This window comes from Neopelma chrysocephalum, unplaced genomic scaffold (genome assembly GCF_003984885.1).
Source record: "Neopelma chrysocephalum unplaced genomic scaffold, ASM398488v2 Primary Assembly neopelma1_88, whole genome shotgun sequence".
Lineage (NCBI taxonomy): Eukaryota > Metazoa > Chordata > Aves > Passeriformes > Pipridae > Neopelma > Neopelma chrysocephalum.
In genome coordinates this window covers 979,713-1,003,636 of record NW_020897750.1, presented here as the reverse complement: position 1 = coordinate 1,003,636, position 23,924 = coordinate 979,713, and the positions used below count along the sequence as shown (strand labels likewise).

The following is a 23,924-nucleotide window of genomic DNA, read 5'->3' as shown; positions in this document are numbered from 1 at the left end:
TCAAAAGGCGCCACGTCAAAAGGCGCCACGTCAAAAGGCGCCACGTCAAAAGGCGCCACGTCAAAAGGCGCCACGTCAAAAGGCGCCACGTCAAAAGGCGCCACGTCAAAAGGCGCCACGTCAAAAGGCGCCACGTCAAAAGGCGCCACGTCAAAAGGCGCCACGTCAAAAGGCGCCACGTCAAAAGGCGCCACGTCAAAAGGCGCCACGTCAAAAGGCGCCACGTCAAAAGGCGCCACGTCCCTGTTTGCCCACTCCTGTTCACCACACTGCCAGCAGCTGTTTAAATCCCTTGTGGATGGGCTGGGTGCTACCCCCTAGTCAGCTGACTGGGGGAGGTACTGAGCATTCCCACTCGAACCTGAGTGTATATAATCTTGGGGTCTTGGGACTTCTGGGCCACTCGTCAGATCCAGAGGAGGACCAGAACCTCGACCAGACTGCGATCACCACTCTCAACCAGACTTCGATCAGCATTCTCACCAACAAGTTTTCTTTTCCTTTTACTTTGGACTCAGGGGGACCACGTGGGGCTCAGCACGGGGGCCAATGAACACCATTCTGTTCGTGCCCCAGGGTGCAGGGTTATAACATCTGGGTTTTGTGGGTTAAAACCAATTGTTTGTCCGTATAATTGTGTTTATTGTATTATTTTTATTAAATTGTAACTCTGACTTATAATCTCTTTTGAGTTGGGTTCTCCTGCCAGTTTACCTTTAAACCAGCACAATATGACTTCTGAAGAAATTTCCTTTAGATTGCGAAAAAAAATCTTTCAAGGACAAAAGTACACTGTCTGAACTGTTACAGGGAACCCACCCCATTAAAGGGAACATTCACAGTTCTATTCTATACATTGCATACAACACTTCTTAAAAATAAAGATCAGATTGTGAGAGTAAAAATTAATATACATACATACCTATGCCCTTGGGAGTTATACCACTGCGATCCTGAGGGTTCACTACCCAGTAGTAATACTTTAGGGTGTGCATGACCAAAAGAACTGTCCCAACCCGTCGGATTGCTCCATATATGTTAACAGTGGCAATGAACTCAGTAGACAGGTAAGTGTACAGGGTCAGCTGAGCCTACAACATACAATCAGGAGAACAAAAATCACTTTTGTTCCTAAATTACAGCATGTCAGACAAATAAATTCTTAAATTTCATCTATTAAAATGTCTTAGAGAAATAGATTTTCTCTGCACAGCTCAGTCACAAAGCCCTTAAAACCTTTGCAAATTGATGAAAAACTTCATTATATTTCTAAAACTGTGGAGTGCTGGTAAGATTTCAAATAGAACCAACTGGTGAGTTTTGACCAAAGTTGTTCACACTCAGAACAGAGATTCACCAAAACAAAAATACTCACTGTCAATTTAAATGAATACTTCAAAGCATAATTTGCTCTTTAAAATTTGCTGAGTTTTTGCCAACTAGTCCATCCAAAATTCCCTCTCAGTTTGGGTCAAGGACTCCAAAAGTTACTTACAACTCTCTTCTGCAGAACCCTGCAGGTTTCCAAACTCCCTGAAAACCTTGGGAGTCTGCAAAACTTGACAGCTATTGTCTGAAAACAATTCCTGTATGATTTCTGCTGGGGAGCAAAGACCTGTAACTCTTGGAGTTCAGGCTTAGTTTCAACACTCTCAAATGAATACATCATAACTATTCTATTTAGAAGAATGAGCAATTTTACCTGTGCTGGGATATGAATCCATATGGCAGGATTAAGGAGAACATGATCACACAGCTGCTTCAGCAAGGGCACCCCATTGTGTAAGTTGCTCAAGTATTTGGAGAAGGCAAGGCAAAGTTCTAGAACAGCTCGGGTAACATGGGCTTTGGAAGACTGTAAAAGAAGATCTGCTTAAGGAGAGTCCTGTAACAGTCTAAGAAAAGTATTTCTCTCAAAGAAATTCAACGCTCATGTAAGATATCAAGAAATATTTGCTTTACCTTTTCTAGGCTATATCCTATCACGAGGAAGCCTTTACAGGAAAGCATCTGTTCTTGCATAGCAATAGAGTTCTTCAACAATTCCATGATGAATGCCAATAAAGTAGAACTGGAAAACATGGTTTAGTAAACAAAAATGTTCTAAACAACAAGACAGAAAATATTTCCAAATTAACACTTCCATCACACAGCCCAGAGATACATTCAATGTATTATATAAATGCTCAAATCAGAACTATTAAAACAAAAAGCAAGACTAAATTTTGAAAACTGTAACTTGCTTTTTATTAATATTTTTCTAACTTGAAATCCTGGACTCTAAAATAACTGTGCAACAGCAAAATTCTTTTGAAAATACGTTCTTGCAGAAAGGCAACAGTTAACCTTGTACTTCTCTCTGCTTTGTATTCCACTTACAGACTTTCGCAAGATCAGTAACAAATGCCATTCTTCTTCCTATGGATTTCAGATGAGCAGATATTTTTCTAGACAAAGCTTTAGTATTGATTCAAGCTAATTCAGCTCTGTGCTGCTGCCAGAAGGAATGTTCCTGTCCCGCCCCTCGTGTCACAACACTAGTGTCTATGGATCAAGATCTCAGCCAGCTGAAAACTCCTCTATTGCTGGGCCAGTTTGCAACTAAAGCAAATCCCTGACTTATCACACAGATGCCCAAGCCTAAGTCAGCTCAGGAGACTTCCAGGCATGTCCAAATAGACTGAAGGAACATTGTGACCACTCCTTCTTAGCAACAGTATGGATACAACTCATCTTTAAACAGCCATGAAACCACAATTGCAACGAAACAAAGCAAACTACACCAGAATTCTAAAAAGCAATCCCTTTGTTACCATTACCATCTCTAACTTAGGAGTTCCACCAGCTTCTGTACCTGGATGTTCAGAAGTTGGATGTACTTGAAACAGAGCTCTAACCACAGGAAAAGCCTGGCAGTAACCCTAAGTAACAGTATCTTCAAAAAAGTCTGAGGGTTAAAAAAAAATTTCCAAGCAATGACTGAAAAATTGATCCTTTCTGGAATTTCTCTTGAAGCCTTCCCTACTGAATTTTCTCCATGACAGGAATAAGTTCAAAAGAATCATTCATAATTCTCCTACACAAAAAATTGTGAAGTATACAATGTGTACATTTTGGTTCTTTGTGAACTTTAAGAGAACATTTGGTGCAAACAAGCACATCACTTTGAGGTCCTGCCTGTGGCAAGGCCACCTTTTTGTTGTTACACATAACTCACTGTCACACAAGACAAAGCAAACTACTATGCCATTTAATAAAGCAATAGGTAATTTCCTTTACTTACAAAGAAACAAAGAACAGGACACAATAAGTACATTCACTCACCAAATAGTTGTGTCAATGTGATCCGATGAATATTGCCTGTAGTCTAACTGTGCAAAGAGAGGGAAAAGCACCTGCACTCCTCCAATGGAGTGCAGGGCACTTTGGATAGAGTGCGTTAAGACTGCTTTCACATCCTGAGAAAGAAGAAACAAGAAATACTGAAACCTCCTTCAGAAACTGTTAAGAAGTTCATTAAAAATAGTTTTTAATGTCTTCAATATAAGAGCTGTATTATTGCCAAATAAAAAGAAATAGCAAGAACAACAAACTGGCTGCCACAGCCATGCTAAACGTCCAGTCTGCCTGACCTACTGCTCTAGATACAGTCTACAGTGGAGATCCTCAGAGGAATACACAGGAGGTGGCTTGTAAATTCTAAAACAACTCTCTAGTAACAGGGAAACTCTAGAACAGAACACATGAAAAGGTTCTGACAATTTAATAGATGAAGGCATTCAAAGCATAAGGAAGAAAAGGATTTCATATCAACAGGGCAAAGGATGGGAGATAGGTAGGGAAGGGAACATGTCAGAAACGAGGAAGAAGGATTATTTTTAAAGCTCACACAACCTTTGTAATATTGACTTTTTTTTGGTTGTAACTTTACACAGAACAAATTTTTTCTTAGGATTCTTATGCATTCACTTTAGTTCAAGAAACGGGAGGTAGCAGAAGGGCCAACCCAAACAATCCCAACTTATAAGGAATTCCCAATCTTATCCAAATCCCTATAAAAACTTGATTTTAGGTTTTAAAAAAAAATAAAAATTGTATCCTCAAAATCTATGAAAATGTTGATATACCTGCAGCATGAGGGCATGTGGTGAATGAACAAAAATAGAAGGGTTATCCTTCGGGGATGACTCTAGACACAGCTGTGCGTCTGTAGCCCTTGGATTGTACATAAAAGCAATAGCATTGGATAGTTTGCCATCATATAGCAACAATTTGTGATGTTCATCGAGGAAGAGATCACTTTCTGCCTTGAACTTGAATGTTCCCTGGATTGGGAAGCAGGGTTGAGTAAGGAAAAGAGAAAAAAAATTAGATTACACACATTGAAGATACAGTTCAGAACATTACTATTGCCAAAAAAAATGACTAAAACACTGCTTCTTTAATCTAGAAATATTTAATAAAGAAGGAGTCTCAATAAGAACATTGACTCAAAGTCAATTTTACAGAATTAAAACTGCAGAATTTTTTTGACCCCTGAAGAGTGTCATTGCCAAAATGGTGCGTAACATAAAAGAAACACATTAGCTTGGAAACAGCATGACTGTCAGCAGTGTTCACTCAGAAGGAACTAATAATTGAGGAACAGATAGAATAAAACCATCTTTTTTAGCTTATGTTTGTACAGCTGCTAGGGAATAACAGTCTTCAATTAGTGCCCCTCAGGCTAAGACAAAACAAATAATAAATCACTGCAACAAAACTAATCCTCGGCACTAACTTCACATGTTAAAAAAAAACAACTAGCACAAGCAACTATAAAGCTACATTTCTAAAACAAATACATCATACTTCATCTGAAGTTTTCAACCTCAGTGAAAAAGCGAACCTGATCAGAGATAACAGGGGTGTTTTCCCTGTCCCAGCCACCAACACTGAAATTTTGAGACTCAAACGGGAACATCATTCTTTTTATTTTACAAGAAAACAAATAATCGAATCAACGCTTACTTGCAGTCTGTGAGGCGATATACAGGCTTACAGAGGAAACATGGAAGAGTTTACGCATGTTACAATGATGTTACAATGCCACAACATTCTTAAAACCCACCATAGTCTTAGCACAATTAAACTTTTAATGGTTGATTCTAACATACCTTATACCCCAGACCAAGCTGATAAATAGCAAAGATCTGAGCAGCATTGAGAGCTTCACTAAAAAGGTAAACAGATGTCATTTGCCCACAAAACACTCGATTGGCATCTGCTGTTTCTGAAGAACCCAGGAAACATTTGTCAAATGTCTGAAAATAAAACAGAACCCAGTAACAGGGTTAATCTGTGCTACACAAACAAATTATACAAAAACAATACACATTTTATCAGGGAATATTTTTATATAAACAAGTATTTGAGGGTCTCAGCAGAAACAACTTTAAAGTTCTGAGATGTATAAAAGCACAATTTACTCCTCTACCAAAAAGTTACTATTTTTATTTCAACATTTTTTAAAAATGCACGAAATGGGGGAGGTTTAGTAATAAAATGGAAAAGAATAATTATATACTCCATCGATATGATCAACTAACTATAGGTACTAATGCACAGGGATTACTTACATCACTGGTGTTGACAAACCATGTTATTTCTCCATAAGATGCCAGTTCCCCATTGACATAACATCGAAGTTCACTGTTCTTCCAGCGGTTGTAGATGTGCACTATAGTAACCATATACCACTAAACAATAAGAAAACAATTGACATAATTCTACAGATACCTAAAGAAGGTTTACCATTCAAGTAGGGCTTAGTAGAGCAAATTTACGAGAAATAAGTTAAGACTGACAAATGTATTTGAAGTAGAAAAGATTAATAAGTCACTGGTGAGTTTTCTCACATTGCTATGTCAAGGGATATTATGCCATTTTTTCCACAAAAAGATGACAAAGAAGCTTAAAAGATATTTATGCCATATAACTTAAAAAATCTTTATGGCACTGCTGAATTGAACTTACACTGAAACCACTGTGTAAATAAGTTCTAAGCTGGGTTACTCGTACATGATGGACTGCTACGTCATTCCAAAGAGCAAGGATGGCTCCAGACTAAAGCCTTTCAAAGGCTGTGCATGTCAAATTATCACAAACAGAATCCATATTTACAGCAAAGGATTACTGATAAGAAATTCCTGAGGAGGTCTGTTCTCCCACAGAATGTTTACACCAGTTGCTCCAGAAACATTAGCAGAATATCTAATTGAAAAAGGAGATATTCAACATTGTATAACACTACTTAATAGGCAAGACAGCCTTGAATATCAGCAATAAAATCAACTCACATTTTAATTCTTACATTTAAAAAGATACATAGAATACAGCAGCAAATGCAAGGAGACTACTTGCTGGACAACCTGGATGAAAAAGCATAACATTCTTTCAAGAATGATCTGTTTTCTACCACATGTAAGACCACCAAACTCCTATTAATGGCCTTTGCTTGATTAAGAAAACTAAATGTAGGTTAGTATATGTGCTCTCTTAAAATAACACTGCATTTGCCCACATGGAGTAAGTGATGATATAAAGGGGAGCTTTAGCAAAACCTTTTAGAAAAAGGAGAAGAGAATGTCTGGAGGTATGAGAAAACAAAGAAGGAAAAAAAAAATCACAAGCATTTTCACTTTCAAGCTGTGTCTATGTACTAAGAATTCTGAGAGAACTCACACAAGTCTCAAAAATTCATAAAACGTCTAGTAAGCTTTCTTATACACTGCATAATTAAAAAGAAATAAGATTTCAGAACACAAATTTGTTTTGCTCATTCCAATGTAACTTCTGTTGTACAGAAAGATGAGCCTAATCAATAGCTACAACACACACTCCCAGGCTACAATTTTAAATTCATTAAACCTATTTGAAAGATTTTATTATCGTTACTCACCTTTTGTGGCTTGAAATCAAATTTTACACAATGCTGGAAACCTTTTCCCTTTGATTTTATGGATGTTACAATCAGGCAGCCTCCAACAAAGTGAGCAGAATAACCAAGTCCTTTGTTTGTTCGAAAACTGACAAATTAGAACAAAATCAGCACATACATAGATGGATGCAGAAATCATTGAACAATGAATAGAAAATGAACATCAGAAATGTGGTTTTACATAGTACTCACCAATATAAGTAAGGCTTATCCTTATCCACATTAATATTATTTACAGGATCCATTCTTAGCCAAGTGTGGAAAGTAAATCCATTTTGGTATGGCCACTTGGCTATAGGAGGTAAGGCAATAGCCTAAAGGAAGCAAAAAGTTATTCATGGAGAAAGATCAACATCACAACAGTAAAAGTATACAGGTCAAGACACACTCTACAAATGTATACTGATACACAGACACATACTGCAGATGTGTACACTTTTCTTTATTCTTAAAAAAGATCTGGCCTAACTTGTGCTTTTTGTAATTGTTATGATATTTAATTCATCTAAATATTTAAAAACTGGTCTTTATATCTCAAAGAAGATTATTAATAGTAAGTTACATTTTAAAACTCAAATTCTTTAGTTGAAGACAGAGTATAATAACTTCTCAAAAGGCAAATTTAAGTAGATTTGGTTTTGTGGTAACCTGACAGAATAATCAGATTTATAAACTTAACTTCACATAGTGTTGGTATTTAGAAAAATAACCGATTATGAAGGAAAAGCTGTGCACATTTCACTTAACAGATTCTTTTCTCTCTTGAAACTCATGTCTACATAGATTTCCAGTGAGAAATATGCCAGAATCATAAACTTCCTTAAAAGAAAGTTAATACAATCCCCACTAGCCAAAATCCTCATCTCAAACATGGGCTTTGTTAGCCCAAAAGCTCCTAAGTTACAAACTCTATGTTGGTTCCCTTTGTTTCAAACAGTTGGGTTTTATTGTTTGGGATTTTTTTGTTTGGTTACGGGTTTTTTTTAACATTACTATCAACTTTCCACTGTTTTGCTGTACAGATTTGCAATACACACTTCAACTAAAACTGCCATAACCTCTGATCAAAGATGCTGTCAAGATGATCAATACCAATGAACAAAAAAACATCAAAGAACTCAAGTGTTGCCAGACTCTTTATTATGCTCCCATGATCCATTCAGCTACTCCTGTCCAAAGAAAATGTTATAAATCCTTCTCTATACCAGTCAACTAATCAGTCTGCCTGTCCGAGCCCAGCTTTTGGAAACTGGTAGGACTATCACTTGATTTAACTCACAATGGATCTTGAAGTAATTATAATGAATACTTAATTTCTTAGACTTCTAAATTTAAAAATATATAAGAATATTCACATTAAGGTTACTGAGGCACCCCAATACCACATATGGTTCAAGCACTCAACATAATTAATAGAAGTTAAATACAGAAACACTACATGAATATCCTAAAGGAACAAAAACATGTCTGTTTATTGCCAAGTTCTGTTGCACGTGATAAAACTGCAAAAGCATTTTTCTAATAGCCTGCATTTTTCAGTCTCAAGTTTTCATTTCAAAAAAAATTCATTATGTCATCAAGTTGGTGAAATTTAATCTCAAACCACCAGGGCTGAAAGGTAATGGGTTTATGTGAAGAAAACTGGAAAGAGTCATCTGATAAATCTTATTCAAATCTTGTTCTGAATTAAGCATGAAATTTTGAACATAATTTTTCATCCTACAATTTCAGAAGCAAAAGTGTTGACATACTTGAATTCCTACAGAAGATTTTGCACAGAGCTTTCCAACTACCTATTTAGATTCAAATTCTTTTTCAAGTGAAGACCACAGAACTTAAAAATTAATTGTTTGACCACTTGAACAATTACAAAAAGACTAATCATGGCTAAATTTAATCTTTTTCCGTATTGTTCAGCATATAAATGTTTAGGATCTATGTTTTCTCAGAGAATTCTTCTAAGCAATATATGTTACTCACATCATCCAATCATTAAAAATAATTTTAAATGGTACAAGTGGAACCACTTCTAGTTCAATACTTTTTGTGGTTTCACTAGCAAAGGTAGATGTAAGGCTGTATTGGGTATGTGTGGCAAGGTTTTGCTAGTGGGGGGCTAAAGGGATGTCTTCTGTAAAAAGCCTCTAGAAGCTTCCCCCATGTCCAGTAGAGCCAGTGCTCCAAGATGGACCCACCGCTGGCCAAGGATGAGCCTGTCAGTGATGGTACAGCACCTCTGGGATAAAATATTTAACAAGGAGAATGGCAACTTCAGCTGGAGAGAGGAGCGAGATTGAGAAAGAAACAGCTCTGCAGACATCAAGGTCAGCGCAGAAGGAGGTGGAGGAGATGCTCCAAGCGCCAGAGCTGAGACTCCCCTGCAGCCTGTGGTGCAGGCCATGGACAGGCAGCTGTGTCCCTGCAGCCCATGGAGGTCTGCAGTGGAGCAGAGATCCACCTGCAGCCCATGGAGGAGCTGGTGAGGCCCAAAGGAGGCTGTGACCCCGTGAGAAGCCCATGCTGGAGCAGGCTCCTGGCAGGACCTGTGGTCCCATGGAGAAGCCCACACTGGAGCAGGTTTGCTGGCAGGACTCGTGACCCTGTGGGGGACCCATGCTGGAGCAGCCTGCTCCTGAAGGACAGCAGTGCGTGAGAAGGACCCACACTGGAGAAGTTCATGAAGGGCTATCTCAACAGGGGGAACTCCAGAGGAAGACTGTGAGGAGGAAAGAGCAGCAAAGACAATATGTGATGAACTGACTGCATTCCCCATTTCCTGTCCCCCTGAGCCACTCAGGGGCAGGAGGTAGAGAAATCAGGAGTGAAGTGGAGCCTGGGAAGAAGGAAGAAGTGCAGGGGAGGTGTTTTAAGATTTAGTTTTTATGTCTCATTACCCCACTCTGATTTGATTCATACTAGACTAAATTAATGTCCCCAAGTTGAGCCTGTTTTGCTAGTGATGGCAGCTATTGAGTGATCTCTCCCTGTCCTCATCTCAACCCACAAGCCTTTCATTGTATTTTCTCTCCCCTGCCCAGGTGAGGAGGGGAGTGATAGAGCGGATTTGGTGGGCACCAGGCATCCAGCCAAGCTCAATCCACCAGAAAGCCACTCTCACACGTACTGGATACTAACACAAGCACCATTCCTATCAAAACATGAGGGGAGAAAAGCAGGTAGATTTTTCTTGCAACAAGATGTAACTGAACCAGTCTGAAAAAAATAACAAAATCGAAAAAAGCAGCCTCATTTATATCCATTCTTTGTGTAATAGTATTTGTCCTTCTATAGTGATATTGCACATCTATTATAAGCACGATTTATTCAGGCACAATGTAGGTGGCGGGCAGAGAAAAAAATCTGGTTAAAACTCCTGTGACAATGACAGATGAGACAAAGAACACCACAAATGAAAACAACCAATGGCCATAATAGAAAAACAGATGAACAAACAAGAGACTTAAAATATCTACATACTGCAGCACTTTTTCCTGGAAAGTTGAAGAAGGCATCAGGTCCGTACTTCTGAGGCATGTGTTTTAACACAGACAGTAACTTCCCAGCATGCGGTGGCTGACAAAGAGAATTATTACACTTGTAAATAAATAAAACAAACCTATAAGAAATACTATAAACACACAAAAAATTAATTTTAAGACATTTTAAAACTTTAAGACAATTAGGCAACCTAAGTAGGGACTTTAAGACCAGAGCCACTTTCACCCAGCACAAACTAAACTGACCCTCAGTGTTGGTTCCTCCCTCTATCTGTTCATTCCCATCAGCAGTCTGTGTGACTTTGCAGTAAGCTGAAGAAAATTACCTGATTCAGATGAAAACTAATTTAGGAAAAACAAATGGAAACTAATTTTTAATTACAGCTGTTCTGGATCGTGATGGCGTGAAACCTGTGCCAGCACAAAGGAGATAGGGAATTCTAGCAAAAGGAGGACCAGGAGACAGGATTATTTTCATCAGGACTACAGTCATAAACAACATTAAACTGACTTGTAAGCCCATGGAGAAAGATTAAATTCTCAAAGGCAGTTTGAAGCACCTAAACTGAGTGCTCAGTGTGAATACTTAACACCTTCCCACCATCCTAATTCTGCACTGATTTTGTTGTAATACTCAGTAACTATAAACTCCAAATCAAGTATATGAGCTCACAACAACAGAAGTACAGCAAATACTGGTAACAGTCACAGGACAATTTTGTGAGTCTTCTTTCATCACACAGCAACCTTCTGGGAGATCTATTTTTAAACTACAATTTTATAATTCTGATATTTTCCTGAAAGTGCCCTTTTTCCCCCTCTTGTAAACAGTCAGCCTCTGAAAACTAAGCATTGCATGATGTGTTACAAGTATTTCAAATGTACCAAAATTACAGTCAGCTAAACAGCACTTCAAGAACCTGAATTCAAATTGAGGAGGAAATGCTGAGAACTGCTTAGATGTCTTCAGCGCTATACAATTTGACCAGGTAATTTGTGTAGTAGCAAAATACTTGGTATCCTTAAAGTACTGCTGATTTTAAGATTTATGAAGTTGTACAACAGCAATGCAATAGCGGCATTTTTCTCTTCCTTTACTCTGTATTTAGTCTTTAATAAAGAAAGGATATTAAATGCAAATAGCAGAGAGACAGGAAATGAAAAAGTTAAAGAGGCCACTTTAATCTATGGTTAAATATGCTCTGTATGTTCAATTAAGTTTAAATCATCTATGAAGTTAAGAGTATTTTTATTTAACCGGGTTAAGATCTCCAAACTTATTTATTTCAAAGGGTCTTTTAAAATTTGCTGTATTATGTGTGCATACTTGCTGTTATATTGAATACTCTTTTTTAAAATTATTTTAAGTCAACAGAGACACTGTGCTACCTTTTCTCTACACTAGGTAGACTATTTAGAGATAACAGGAGCTGAATTAAAATTCAAATCAGGTAAAACGATTGTTAAAATAATTTCCAAGTCCAGCAAAACAATTGCGTGTTAATCAAAACTTTCTCCAGCGGCCTCTACAACACACACATTTTTACTTTAGGGAATGAGGTTCTCAACAGTAAAAGGAGACCCTCTTCTCCCTTTCTGTTTTACACAGGAACAGGAGAAAAATGATATAGTTTTTCAGTGGAATTTACTTCCTTCAATTCAATTTCTGCCAAAAATTCTCACTTTCCTAACTGGATAAGCTTTTTCAACCTTCAGGTAAAGTAGAGCAATGCAAAAATATGAGCAGATGGAACTGCCTCTGTAGGCATTTTTAATTTATTTCTCTCTCATGACTTCAAATAAAAAAATATTAAGCCTTTTTCCTTCAATTTCACATGCCTGGAATCACAAAAATAAAATCACGTGCATAAAAACACTTGCTCAGAGTCACCATATTATTCCCAGGTCTTCAGAAAGACCAATCCAGTCCACAGATCCAAGAAGAAATTTAATTTCGTCACTGTTCTACTCTCTGTATTTTAATTGCTTGCAGGTAAAAAGGTTCACTGATATAGTACAAGAAAGCTTCCTGTATTTTTGGTACATTCAAAATTTGTTTATTATAAAGTTTATGAACAAGTCTTAACTTGTGAACATTAAGAAAAACATAAGCAACACCACAAAAATGGTTTCAGTTTTGTGTTTTCCTTTACCCATCTCCCTTTTTCTCCTTGAAGCTTGCTGAAGAATAACTTTAGCTCTCGAACTGTCAAGTTATAGCTCGCCAACACACCCAGCATATCTACTAAGAGATCTGAAAAGGAAAAAGAACAGGAACATAAGTGCTTGATAAAATGCAGTGTCAAATTTCTACCATTTAATTAATGCGTCCATGAGGTTTTACGTAGAAGAAACACAGTTTGAGTCATACACTGGGTGAAACTGTACCTGCAATCATGTTGTCAGCTTTGTCAATCCTCTTGAGCACCTGTTCAACCAGCCCCACTTCCGTGCACGCCTGTAGATTGCGGATACTTTTCTTTAGGATTGCTGTAAACATGCTCCACACCTCAGCCTGGCAGGTCACGTCACATTTATCCAGCAAGTCCAACATGCAGGTGATGCCCTCTACTTCTTGGATGATGAAGTTCATTTCCAAGTCAAATTGGCCTCCGACAAGCTTTCAGACAAAAATATTTTAAAAAAAACTTCAGACAACTGTATCAAAGTACTGTTCCATGTTTGAAGTTCTTCATTCTGCAAGAAGAAAACTATCAAAGAAGTAGGCTAAAAAAACCATAATGAGGCCAATATCAATATATTGTCTCATTTTTCTTCTGTTTTAAGTTCTATTAAATAACAAAGGTGTTCCTAAGGTGTCACTTACTATCAGACAATGGCTGCAGAAAAACATTTGGGTAGCTTAAGATACAGATGTCCTGAGTTGTCCCACAAAGCTGAGGACATCAAGTGAGTGCTCTAAAACAGGTGAGAGTGCCAAAGCAGCCAAGATTCCTTAAGTGGCCTGGAGTGCCCTAAGAGCTTTCCTTTGCATGAGCTTAACACTCCTCAGGTAAGAGAGCAATTCTAGCCAAAAGGAGCTGATGCACATCAGAAATATTAGCACTTATGAGCACCTAAGACACATTCCTGAGATACTGAATACAGCTGGTTAAGTAGGAACTGCCAGATTAATTAGCAGTCACAGGTAGTAAAAGGAATCAAAGGCCTGCTGTATTTGCATGAATGTGGAACAGCAGCACCGTTCCAAGCCTTTGACAATGCTTTGGGTATGACACTTAAATCCTGTAGTATTTCAGGTTCCCTAGAGGCATGACTAATTTGAACATACACTCAATAACTAACCACATATGTGCGTGCCAAGGAGGTGGAGAGGGGAACAAAATAACCTGCTCCAATCGTTCATCTACTCAATAAAACGAAAATTCCAATTGAAAGAAAGATGCACTGTACTAACTAAAATCCTTTATCCCAATTCCCTCTCTCCATTCTTTAAAGTTCTCTTGGATTTTAGAACTGTAGTAACCTTAAAAATCAAAGAATATGCTGAGTTGAATGGAACCCACAAGGATCACCAAGTCCAACTTCTGGCCCTGCACAGAACCATTCCCAAGAGTCACATCATGTGCCTGAGAGTATCATCCAAATGCTTCTTGAACTCTGTCAGGCTTCGTGCTGTGACCACTGCCCTGGGGAGCCTGTTCCAGTGCCCAACCACCCTCTGGGTGAAGAACCTTTTTATAACATCCAACCTAAACCTCCCCTGACACAACTTCAGGCCATTCCCTTGGGTCCTGTCATTGGTCCCCACAGAGCAGAGATCAGTGCCTGCCCTTCCTCTTCCCCTCTCGAGGAATTTGTAACTGCAGTGAGGTCTCCCCTCAGTCTCCTCTTCTCCAGGCTGAACAGCCCAAGTGCCCTCAGCCACTCCTCTTATGGCTTCCCCTCAAGGCCCTTCACCATCTTCATTGCCCTCCTTTGGACACTCTCTAATAGTTTAGTGTCTTTCTTGTGTTGCAGTGCCCAAACTGCCACAATATTCAAGGTCAGGCCATGCTTGCTAAACTACCCATTATATACCAGCATACAAACAGGAATGCAAATAGCATCAACTCAAATTATCAAAATGGACTCATGTTTAGGAATATTTCAACTCATTCTCACTTTTACAAATTTGTTTAATAAAAGACATTATTTCTGTCCTACGTGGTGTTCCTTTCACAGGCTTTGACCATTAACAGCTTCAGTGCTGTCACTGCTGAAGTCATACCATGTCAAAACTGCCCCAAAATGCACACACTAACTTGCTTCCATATTAGCTCCAACAGCTTCTCTCAGCTAGTCAGGATCCAAAGATAAACTTACCCAATGGAACAGAATATATGGTCTTCATTAACCACTGAAATTACCATACATTTTCCTCAAGTGTCTAAATCTTGTCACTTTGAAGAAGCAATCTTTGGACTTCTGGGCATAAATCAGTAATGCCAAACACCACAAGAAGCAGAGAAAGTTACTGCTTTTATGACAGAATAGACAATGTCTCACGGCAACAATTTCTAAACAGTAATTTACAATTTTCCATTTTCTCCTCTCTTGATCTTGAAAAATAATTATACAATTTACTATCAGATGCTTCCTGAATATCTAGGGAAACCATAGGAACTGAATGGGGAGACTTGAATTATATTCCCAGGTTCTCTATATCAACTCATGCTGTCAACTCAAACAAATCTATCAAATCATTACCATTCTCCAAGCCTTAGTTTTCCCCTTCCAAAAGATGGAGCAGAGGCCTACTTCAAGAAAGCTCTGTAAGGTAAAATTCAGGGGCGAATACTGAGCAGAATGAATTAACACAGAATTATCTCAAAACAAATGCAAATGAAAGAGGACACCCTCCTTAAATAAAACCTGAACAACAGAGCATTTGAAAACATAACACATAATCAATGTTACACTTCATTTTACACTAAATTTATCCTCTACAAAACTGAGGTATTCCTCAAGAAACTGCTCTCCTTCTTACCATGAAGAAAAAAAGAAAATACAGCATTCGGTGTGGAGAGACAACAGCTGAAGGTTAAATTCTAGTCACAAACCACCTGCTAATTCTTAACAAGAAATTCAACTCTTTATGCATTTGGTTTTAACTATCAGCCAACATTCAATTATCACACCAAAACCATATACAGCAACTAGAGGTGACCTTACCTTCACCCCATAGTCTACACCACCAATCTTTCATTTTTGGCTAGATACACTATTATCAGTAACCACCCATCCAGGAAGCTGTCAAATTAGGTTTCCAATCTAATCTGCAAACACAAGCATTTCAGCAAGTACATTCTAGAAATAATATGCCATGGTAAAAAAAGTAATTCCCATTTTAACACTTCCTTTAAGGAAAGTGAGGACAAAAAACATTACCCAGAGAAAGCAGAATACCCAAGGCCCAGTGCAGCTGATGTACTATATGTATGCATCCCCATTAGATACACATAAGCACACACACATCCCCCCCAGTATGTCATATTAACCCTTTCTAATGGTGATTTGAAGCTGATCAACCTTCCAAACACAAATTTGTTTCCAATGACAGGGATCATAATCCAGGTCCACGCGTTGGCTAGTTATTATCTGAGCTGCAGTAATGGCTGTGCACAGCAAAATGTAATCTTCCCAAATGTCACAGTAAGTTATGAATATCTGAGCAGCTTAATGCACCTTACTAGCCATGAAGTGTGAGAATGTAATCTTATTACCTTTTTTATGGTTGTATTTTTTTGAATAATGTAGCCTTTGAACTGATGTATAGTCTTTCCTTGCACTTTAGCATGATTTGGTCTCCTATGTCGCACAGTACATTTTTCAAAATTCTCCAATTCAACGTATTTTAAGTCCTATGCTGAGCTGCATAAACAATCTTTATAGCAACCTACAGGGTGGCATAACGTTTTCTTTCTTCAGCGTGTAGAATTAAGTGTAAGCTTACAGGAATGGCTTTAAAGGGCAGTATTCAAATACATCCTCACAAATTTTAGACTTTGCTAGCTATATTTACCTTTAAAAATATATATAAACTAAGCCAATAGCTCAAGCTTTTTCATAAAATGTTTCTACATTTGGCTGACTGAGAACAGGGAGCAATTTTTTACTACATGTGCAGAGAGTGTAATTTTTTTTTTCCTTTAGAGAATTAAACTAATGAGAAGTCAACATAATAGCACTAATTTTAAGTATAAAGTAGCAACACTTCTAAAGAGAACCAAAAAGCCAAATGAAACACACAAAACCTCTCTTTGCCAGGAAGTGATCAAGATATAAGAGATGATGCACTGCTTGGGTGAACAACTACCAAACTACAGCATGCAGAAAACAGATTAGAATAAGCTCAGTCAAGGTCCACTTTCCTCAAAGATCATGATCTAGATTATTAATCTAATTTAAATTATTTCTCCCACTAACAGACATAAAATATTTCAAAAGCTTGTAAGAAAATGTGAGAAAAGGTATTTCAATACCTATAATACACACACACAAAAAAAAGAAACTAAGTCCAAAGTGAGCATTTCTCCTGGAAAAGCCAATTTCGCTATACTTGGGAGAACTACACGGCTGAATCTTCTCATTTTTACCTCAAACTTCAAAAAAAGACTTCACTTCTACAGAGCTTCCTCATCCTCCTGGTTGTTAGATAACCTAGACACCAAGTACTTGTTCCCTAAAGCCAGGATGAAGGACTATCAACCAAACTGTGACCTCCCTTTACCTCAAGATGATGATTCTGTAAACTCAGAATTGCTTTTTTAGAATGTTGAAAATAAGGAGTATGGACAATGCCTATCCAGTGGAAAACATCTACCCCACAAACTAAAAAAAAACAGTCAAATAGGCTGACTCTATCTCACTGAAAATTTTTAAATTTTATGCTTAATAAGGAGCTGCAAAGCTGCATGTAAAAAGCTGATAAAAGCCGAAAATCTTCTATTCATAAAATTAAGGTACTTACACAAGATAAACATGAAGAACAATGTGCTGAAACTAAACCAATTGCTACTTCAACAATTAAAGGTTTTATATACGCCCTACTTTTTACCTCAGTTTACAAAATAACCATGTTATCCAAAGTGGTTCTATTCTTAATGCAATTTTACATCATGTCAGTTAACCCAAGGCTAAAAAAAACCCCAAAAAACCACAAAAACCCCCAACCAAACAAGAAAACCCTGTGGTTTTCAACCCTTGATGACCAAGTCTGAATGCAGCTTCTGGAAAACACAAACAAAATGGATTCATTTCAGCTATAAGGTTCCTGAGTAACAACAAATAAAATATTCTTTGCCTACATTTATTCTTATCTTCCACCAAAGAGATAATTCACCTCCTTAAGTCCTTCCCCTTTCACGTATTCAGAAACTCAAAACAAATCTATTGATCACCAAAATTACATGCCAAAGATTTGGGAAGTATCAGAACTAAAATCTCTTTAGGGTAAGAGTATCACAGGATTGTGGGTGATCCCAAGTTAGTCAAATCCTCTAAGAGCACACAATAAACAGCAAAAGTCAGTACCATGGTACATATCCTGGGCGTGATAAAAAGGTGGTTGTGATTTGGAAAGGCTTCTAAAGAACAGAAGAGGAAAAACGTGGGGAAAGAGAGTAACTCATACATACTAATTTGCAGCAATCCATTTTCTGCCCTTCACCCCCTCTTCTCCATGCAGCCTCTTCTATCACTAACACAACACTTGGAGGTGAGAACATATTAAAATCTGAGTCCTAAGGAGATTTGGCAGGAAAGCCTGTTGATAGTTTGGATAAGTATATCAAACAGTGACACTAGCATGAACATCAAGTCAGTGAAATCATGACAAACAGGGCTCAGGCCCAGGGAGGTTAATAGGGAGGCAAAAAAGAAGCAGAAAAGGCCTGGATGTAAAAAAAAAAAACTATAGAAAAACTAGACAAAGCACAAAGAGCCACTCAAGAAAGGCAAGATCATAACCTTCCAGCAAGATGGAGGTGATCTAAAGCCACTTGCTACCTCAGCACAAAGTTTTAAAGTAAAGTGAGACCACGAATTTGCAAGTGACTCTTTCACAGAAGGAAAGATTCTATTCCAGATTCTTCTTTACTGTCCTGTTAAATCTTGCTCCAACTCTGGACTTGCTGTCTCCCAAGTTCAAATAAAACTAAAAACAAATCAAAAACCAAAAACCATAAGACAAAGAGCAAATAGGTATTTTTTGAGCAGAAACCCACAAACTTTTCCTGCTGATGCCTCGGGCTCTAGTCACCAATTTCTACCCATCCATCACTACCAACAGTTATACTATAAAAAAAGAATACTAATAGTACTAAACTACTCTGCTTTACAAGGGAAAAAAGATGTTAAGGAAGAAGGACAAAAAATTATCCTTAATTAGTTGCTTTGTCTATATTGCCAAATTCCTAACAAAGGCTACACCCTCATTTAACTGGCACATAAGAAATCCATTTTAAACCAGGCATATCAACAGTGGCATTGCACAACAACATTGCACCTGCTTTAACCTCGATACATTTATGGGATTCTCTTCAATACTGTTATTAACTATGGATCATTCAGGAAAAAACATTCCCATTGCTTCCCTGCATAGGGATGCAACAGAAATGGTCTGTATTAAAATAAGATTTCTTCAAATATGTCTCTTGTTTGGAAAACTGCCTAAAAGTAAATGAAACAAGCTCCCACAAGGTGTTAAGGGTCTACTGCTGCCACCTAATGTTGTATTTGAGACTGTTAGCCCAGCATTACACACTTCTAACACAAAGCCTCAGCACAGTATCATTCTCTTGCTCCCCAAGACACCTTTGTATCAGCAGCTTATATCTCATGCTCTGTCACAATGAAGAAAAAAAGCTGTATCTCGAGGAAATAAGACAGGATAAAATTTCAAAGTAGCAGAAGAGTTTACTTTTAAGTCTTGCTTTCTATAAAACCAGAGGTTCTTCAACTTTGCAAAAGCAAACATAGAAGACATGCAGTTTACCAATTTACACAGGAAAAAGTAGCAAATATCTCCTACCCAGTTAATCTGAGACACAAATCAGTTGATTAAAACTTTTCTTTAAAAATGCACTGAGCTATGCATACATGAGAATTACTCTCTCAGCCAAAATAACAAATACACAAAAGCAAAATTCTAGACCATGTAGGTACAATATATCTGAAGCACCCTCCTGGTGATGACATTTTCCTGTGGGTTTCTCCTTCCCAACAGGAGGGGGTGGGCAGGGGAAATAAGCAATTTTAGAATATAATTATGCTGTAATCAATGATGCTTTATTTACTCTAGCTAATAATCTAATATTTTCACTCCGTTTGCAAGCATTTTGATGTCAGATTAGTTCACTAACACAATTAGTTCAGTTTGTAGTGTGCAGCTGAAGTCCCAGTGCAAACAGAGCAACGCAAGGAAGAATTAGCCCTATGCAATATTTTTAAATATGAGGGTAAGGAGAACAGCACTATGAATTTCAAATTTTATACTTTTTGGGTTTAATGTATTTTAGAAAGAACTATTAAATTATTTTTTTTAAAGTACATACCAAAAACTTAAATTCAGTATCTTATAGAGGGAACAATCCCACTTGTAAGTTAAACGATTAGCAGAGTTAAATTTTATCCTGCACAAACAGGAAAAACAATTCTACATTTATTTGTATTTGGTGCACATTCAAAAAGTGATCTCAGTGCAAACAGTTCAAATTAAAAACAAATACCTCATTCTAAATAACTCTAAGCAGTTAAAGCACTCCGCTGGTTTTTTTAAGGTCTCTTCCAACCCAAGCCATTCTATGATTCTGTGATACTATTGTGCACTGTGCTTCTGTCTTCCCTTCTAGAAATTAAACATATTCCAAAGATGAAAGGCATAAACAAGTAAAACATTAGGAATTTTACCCTTCTCTCAATCTTCACTGACCCATCAAGAGGTGGGACAGTTGATACTAAAAGGATTGCCAAGAACATGACACCAAACAGGAGTACCAGAGGCTCAGGGAACCACCCTGGCACAGATCAAACAGTGGATACACCCAGCAAACCTTCAGGCCACTGGAAAAGTTCAGTAAAGAAAACAGGAGATGGGATAAAACTGATTCTCTACCAGCTTTCCTCCAAGGCAAAATGCTGACCACAGGGGCCCTGTGCTTCTCAGGAGGCCACAGGACTCTTAAGCTTTATTTCAAATTCCAGAGGAAACAAAGAACTACCAAGTTGACTTTTTGCAAAATCAATTTCAAGACTAAATTTCATCACACTCCAAACAGTATTTACAAAACCGGGTAGTTTTTCTTGTTTGACTTACATTAAATATCTCTATAGATATGACCACAGACTATATTCAAATCCAGATCAAATTCCTATCTTTCTAGTACCTGTATTAGCAGCATTAAATTCTGTTTTTGTTTTAATTAACTTTTTTCAATGTACCTTAGCCTGTGATACCTTTTAAGACATACAAGAAAGATATGACTCCAAGAGATGCTTTAATAACATGCAAATTTGTAGCTCCATGCAGAAAATGAAATATCTTAAATCTTTACATCACATTAGATTCATATGTGCATTGAAAGCAAATAAATCATTTAAACCATGATACAGAGAACCTTTTTAAATTTGCATTTATCTACAGTAAATACTGCCATGTTCTTTAATAGCTTGCTAGTGCAATCTTAGCAAACTAATGATTTATGGTTTTGACATTTTAAAAATCAGAAATCTGTCATTTTATGACATCCAGTAGAAAGTCTGCTCGAGTTACATTACTCTGAATTTAAACTCAAATGCATGAAACACACATAGCAAAGCACTGTACCAACTGTCCATTTCATTATTGCAGCACTTCTCTCCCTAGCTACATGTCTAAAAGTTATTCTAACACTTTTATTTGAAATAAAAATTGATTTTTTTCAGGAACCAGACATGGGCAACTTCATCAAGCACTTAAGCTTTTGCCAATTCTGGAAATATCACCCATCAGCAAACAAAACCAATCTGCTGTCCAGAGTGGGGAAAAAACCCTACAGTCAGGATGCCTTTAGAGGGAATACCCTCCTTGTGCACTCCTCCATCAGTCAGGACATTTACATTGCATGCTGTGGGCAGAAGCGAATTCATTCTGCCCACAGGCCAAGTCAGGAAAAACCCAACACTGACACCACATCTGAACAAATATAACTGTGGTTTACATATACTTAAAAATAAGGGCCCACACAGAAGTTAGACAGGTTAAGATGATCAAAGACTGATTCCCACCGCCAAGGAACAGAGTCTTCTCTTGCCATGGCCAGTGAAAGAAAAAAAATTCAAGTCCAATAAAAGATTTGGAGACAACTAGAAAAAATAAAAAAACCACTTACCTGAAACAATTTGCCCAAGCTTCCTTGCAATTAAATTACATTTTCTAACCTGGTGAGTATTCAGTATCTGAACAAACTAACAGGTTGGGGTTTTTATTAATTACTTAAATGCAGAAGATTATCAAAGATATGCTTTCCTTCAACCAAGTTGGTGTGCAAAGACAGTAATAACAATTCAATAGGAAAACATTTTAAGATGTTTCCCTTAAACATTTAGTTTTATTAATGATTCTATTAACTGATTATTAAATTTACTTCAACTGTACAAGGAAATCATAAGTGTATTAAACCCCATCCAATTATAAAGAAGTACAAACAATTACACAATTATTCCTGTGTATGCCACTTATACTGAACAGGACTAGTTCTAAAAATATATATACCCAAAAAGAATAATTAATGTATAATAACATACTATATTTGACCTTCTGAAAATTATGGCTTCCTAAACTAAGAAAACAAATAATTCTCGAAAAGTTTCCCAGTACATCCAAAGTGAGGTATGTGCACCTCAGCAGCTGTGCAAGACAATCCTCTGGAGCGTAGAAAGAAAATACTTTTTGTATCATTACTAAATACAACATAAAAATTAATAATCATTTCTATTTTAACTTTTAACCCTTTTCAATTTTTATTTTTGCATTGTTTATAATGTACATAATATACTAATATAGCAACACTTGTATATAATCTATAAATAACAGGTATACATTCATTGGGGGTGCATGCTCAACATTGTTTTTTTACTGATGGGTAAGATGCCAGAGAACAGGCAATATATCTCCATATTTTTCTCCAGAAACAGCACATCTATCTGGTATTTTACAGTGGATCGAGGGTCGAGGGTAGGAAGCCACCACTCTTTACAGAATCTGAAGTCTGCATCCTGCAAGTCTCACACAAGCAATTCTTTCCAGAACTTTGTAACTTTTCACTTAAATTGGATATCCACTTAGTGACGCTTGCAAAGTATATTATTTTAAAAAGCGTGTAGCAGTTGAATTCTAGGAGTAAAAAGAAGGTTATTCTAGAAAACATGTGTGAAGGTATTTTGCCAGCTTACACTAAGGAGTAACAGCTACAAGGGAGAAAGGCAAAATAAACAAAGAAAATCACGGAAAAATAACAAAAGAGAACATGTTCCAGACATGGAATTGTATAAGAATAACAAAGAATAAACTTACATGGGAAATAAACTGAAGCTCAAAAAGTCAAGAAAGAATACAGGATGAAGTGATTAATCAGTTTACTTATAAAGCTCTAGCAGGTTTTATCAGATTTAGCAACCATAATGTCAAGTATTTCCCCTCCCACTGAAAAGCACAGCCCCTCCTATAGCAGGTGCCAGAAGCAAATGTGTGCCAGCTCCTCCCCTGCCCTCACATTTCACAATGCAGCGGACAACTTGCAGAGAATTTCAGCACAACTAAAGGCACCAGGTTACAAATTCCTACAGAAACAAAAAACCAGCACATCTGCTTCTGTCATTTCTGGCACTGCCTCGATCCAGAACAGCGGGAAAACGCCACATCTGCCTTCTCAGGATTGGTAGAGATTGCTGCCACAGCTACAGCAGAGACAGTGACGAGACTGGATGTAAGAAATACTAAATGACACGCTACAGGAAACGTAACACTCAGCTTTCCATGTTGCCATTTTTTTAGATTTTCTGTAGCTGTGATCAACGTGGGAGAACCATGCAGATGATCCTGGCTTGAACAAAGGGTGTTTACTATAAATAACAGCCTTTTGTTTATTCTTACCAAGAAATTAATTTTTGGGGGGGGTTCAGATTTCACCTCGCCCCCCTTAAATTTTTGCCGCTCCATCGTTCAGAGTTTAAAAATGTATATTATTGGAAGCCAGTGTATTAAGCGTATTGAAACACTGCTAAACTAATGATTCCTACTAAACACACCAGAGGAAAAAGGTCCCTCTGTGAGAACAGGTACATCAGTAAAGCCTCCACAACTACACCATTTTTACTTTTATTTCTTTCAATTCCCACAAAGCAATATTGAAAGCAAGGACAGAAATGTCACTCCAATACATAATGCTTGTTACAAGTGGCCTACA

At 37.5% G+C, this 23,924-nt stretch overlaps 1 protein-coding gene across 3 annotated transcripts in view; it reads right to left on the bottom strand.

The window, feature by feature from the left end:
* The window catches only part of LRBA (LPS responsive beige-like anchor protein), a 401,639-nt gene that overhangs the window by 345,166 nt on the left and 32,549 nt on the right, over positions 1 to 23,924 (bottom strand). For all 3 annotated transcript variants that reach the window (XM_027692706.1, XM_027692708.1, XM_027692707.1), the window contains 12 exons: positions 12,865 to 13,096; positions 12,630 to 12,730; positions 10,457 to 10,552; positions 7,172 to 7,293; positions 6,941 to 7,067; positions 5,619 to 5,738; positions 5,157 to 5,303; positions 4,128 to 4,325; positions 3,325 to 3,458; positions 1,963 to 2,071; positions 1,703 to 1,855; positions 923 to 1,091 (listed from right to left, as the gene is read on the bottom strand). In XM_027692706.1, coding sequence (XP_027548507.1) covers positions 923 to 1,091; positions 1,703 to 1,855; positions 1,963 to 2,071; positions 3,325 to 3,458; positions 4,128 to 4,325; positions 5,157 to 5,303; positions 5,619 to 5,738; positions 6,941 to 7,067; positions 7,172 to 7,293; positions 10,457 to 10,552; positions 12,630 to 12,730; positions 12,865 to 13,096 — 1,708 coding nt within the window. The remainder of the gene's footprint in view (positions 1 to 922; positions 1,092 to 1,702; positions 1,856 to 1,962; positions 2,072 to 3,324; positions 3,459 to 4,127; positions 4,326 to 5,156; positions 5,304 to 5,618; positions 5,739 to 6,940; positions 7,068 to 7,171; positions 7,294 to 10,456; positions 10,553 to 12,629; positions 12,731 to 12,864; positions 13,097 to 23,924) is intronic.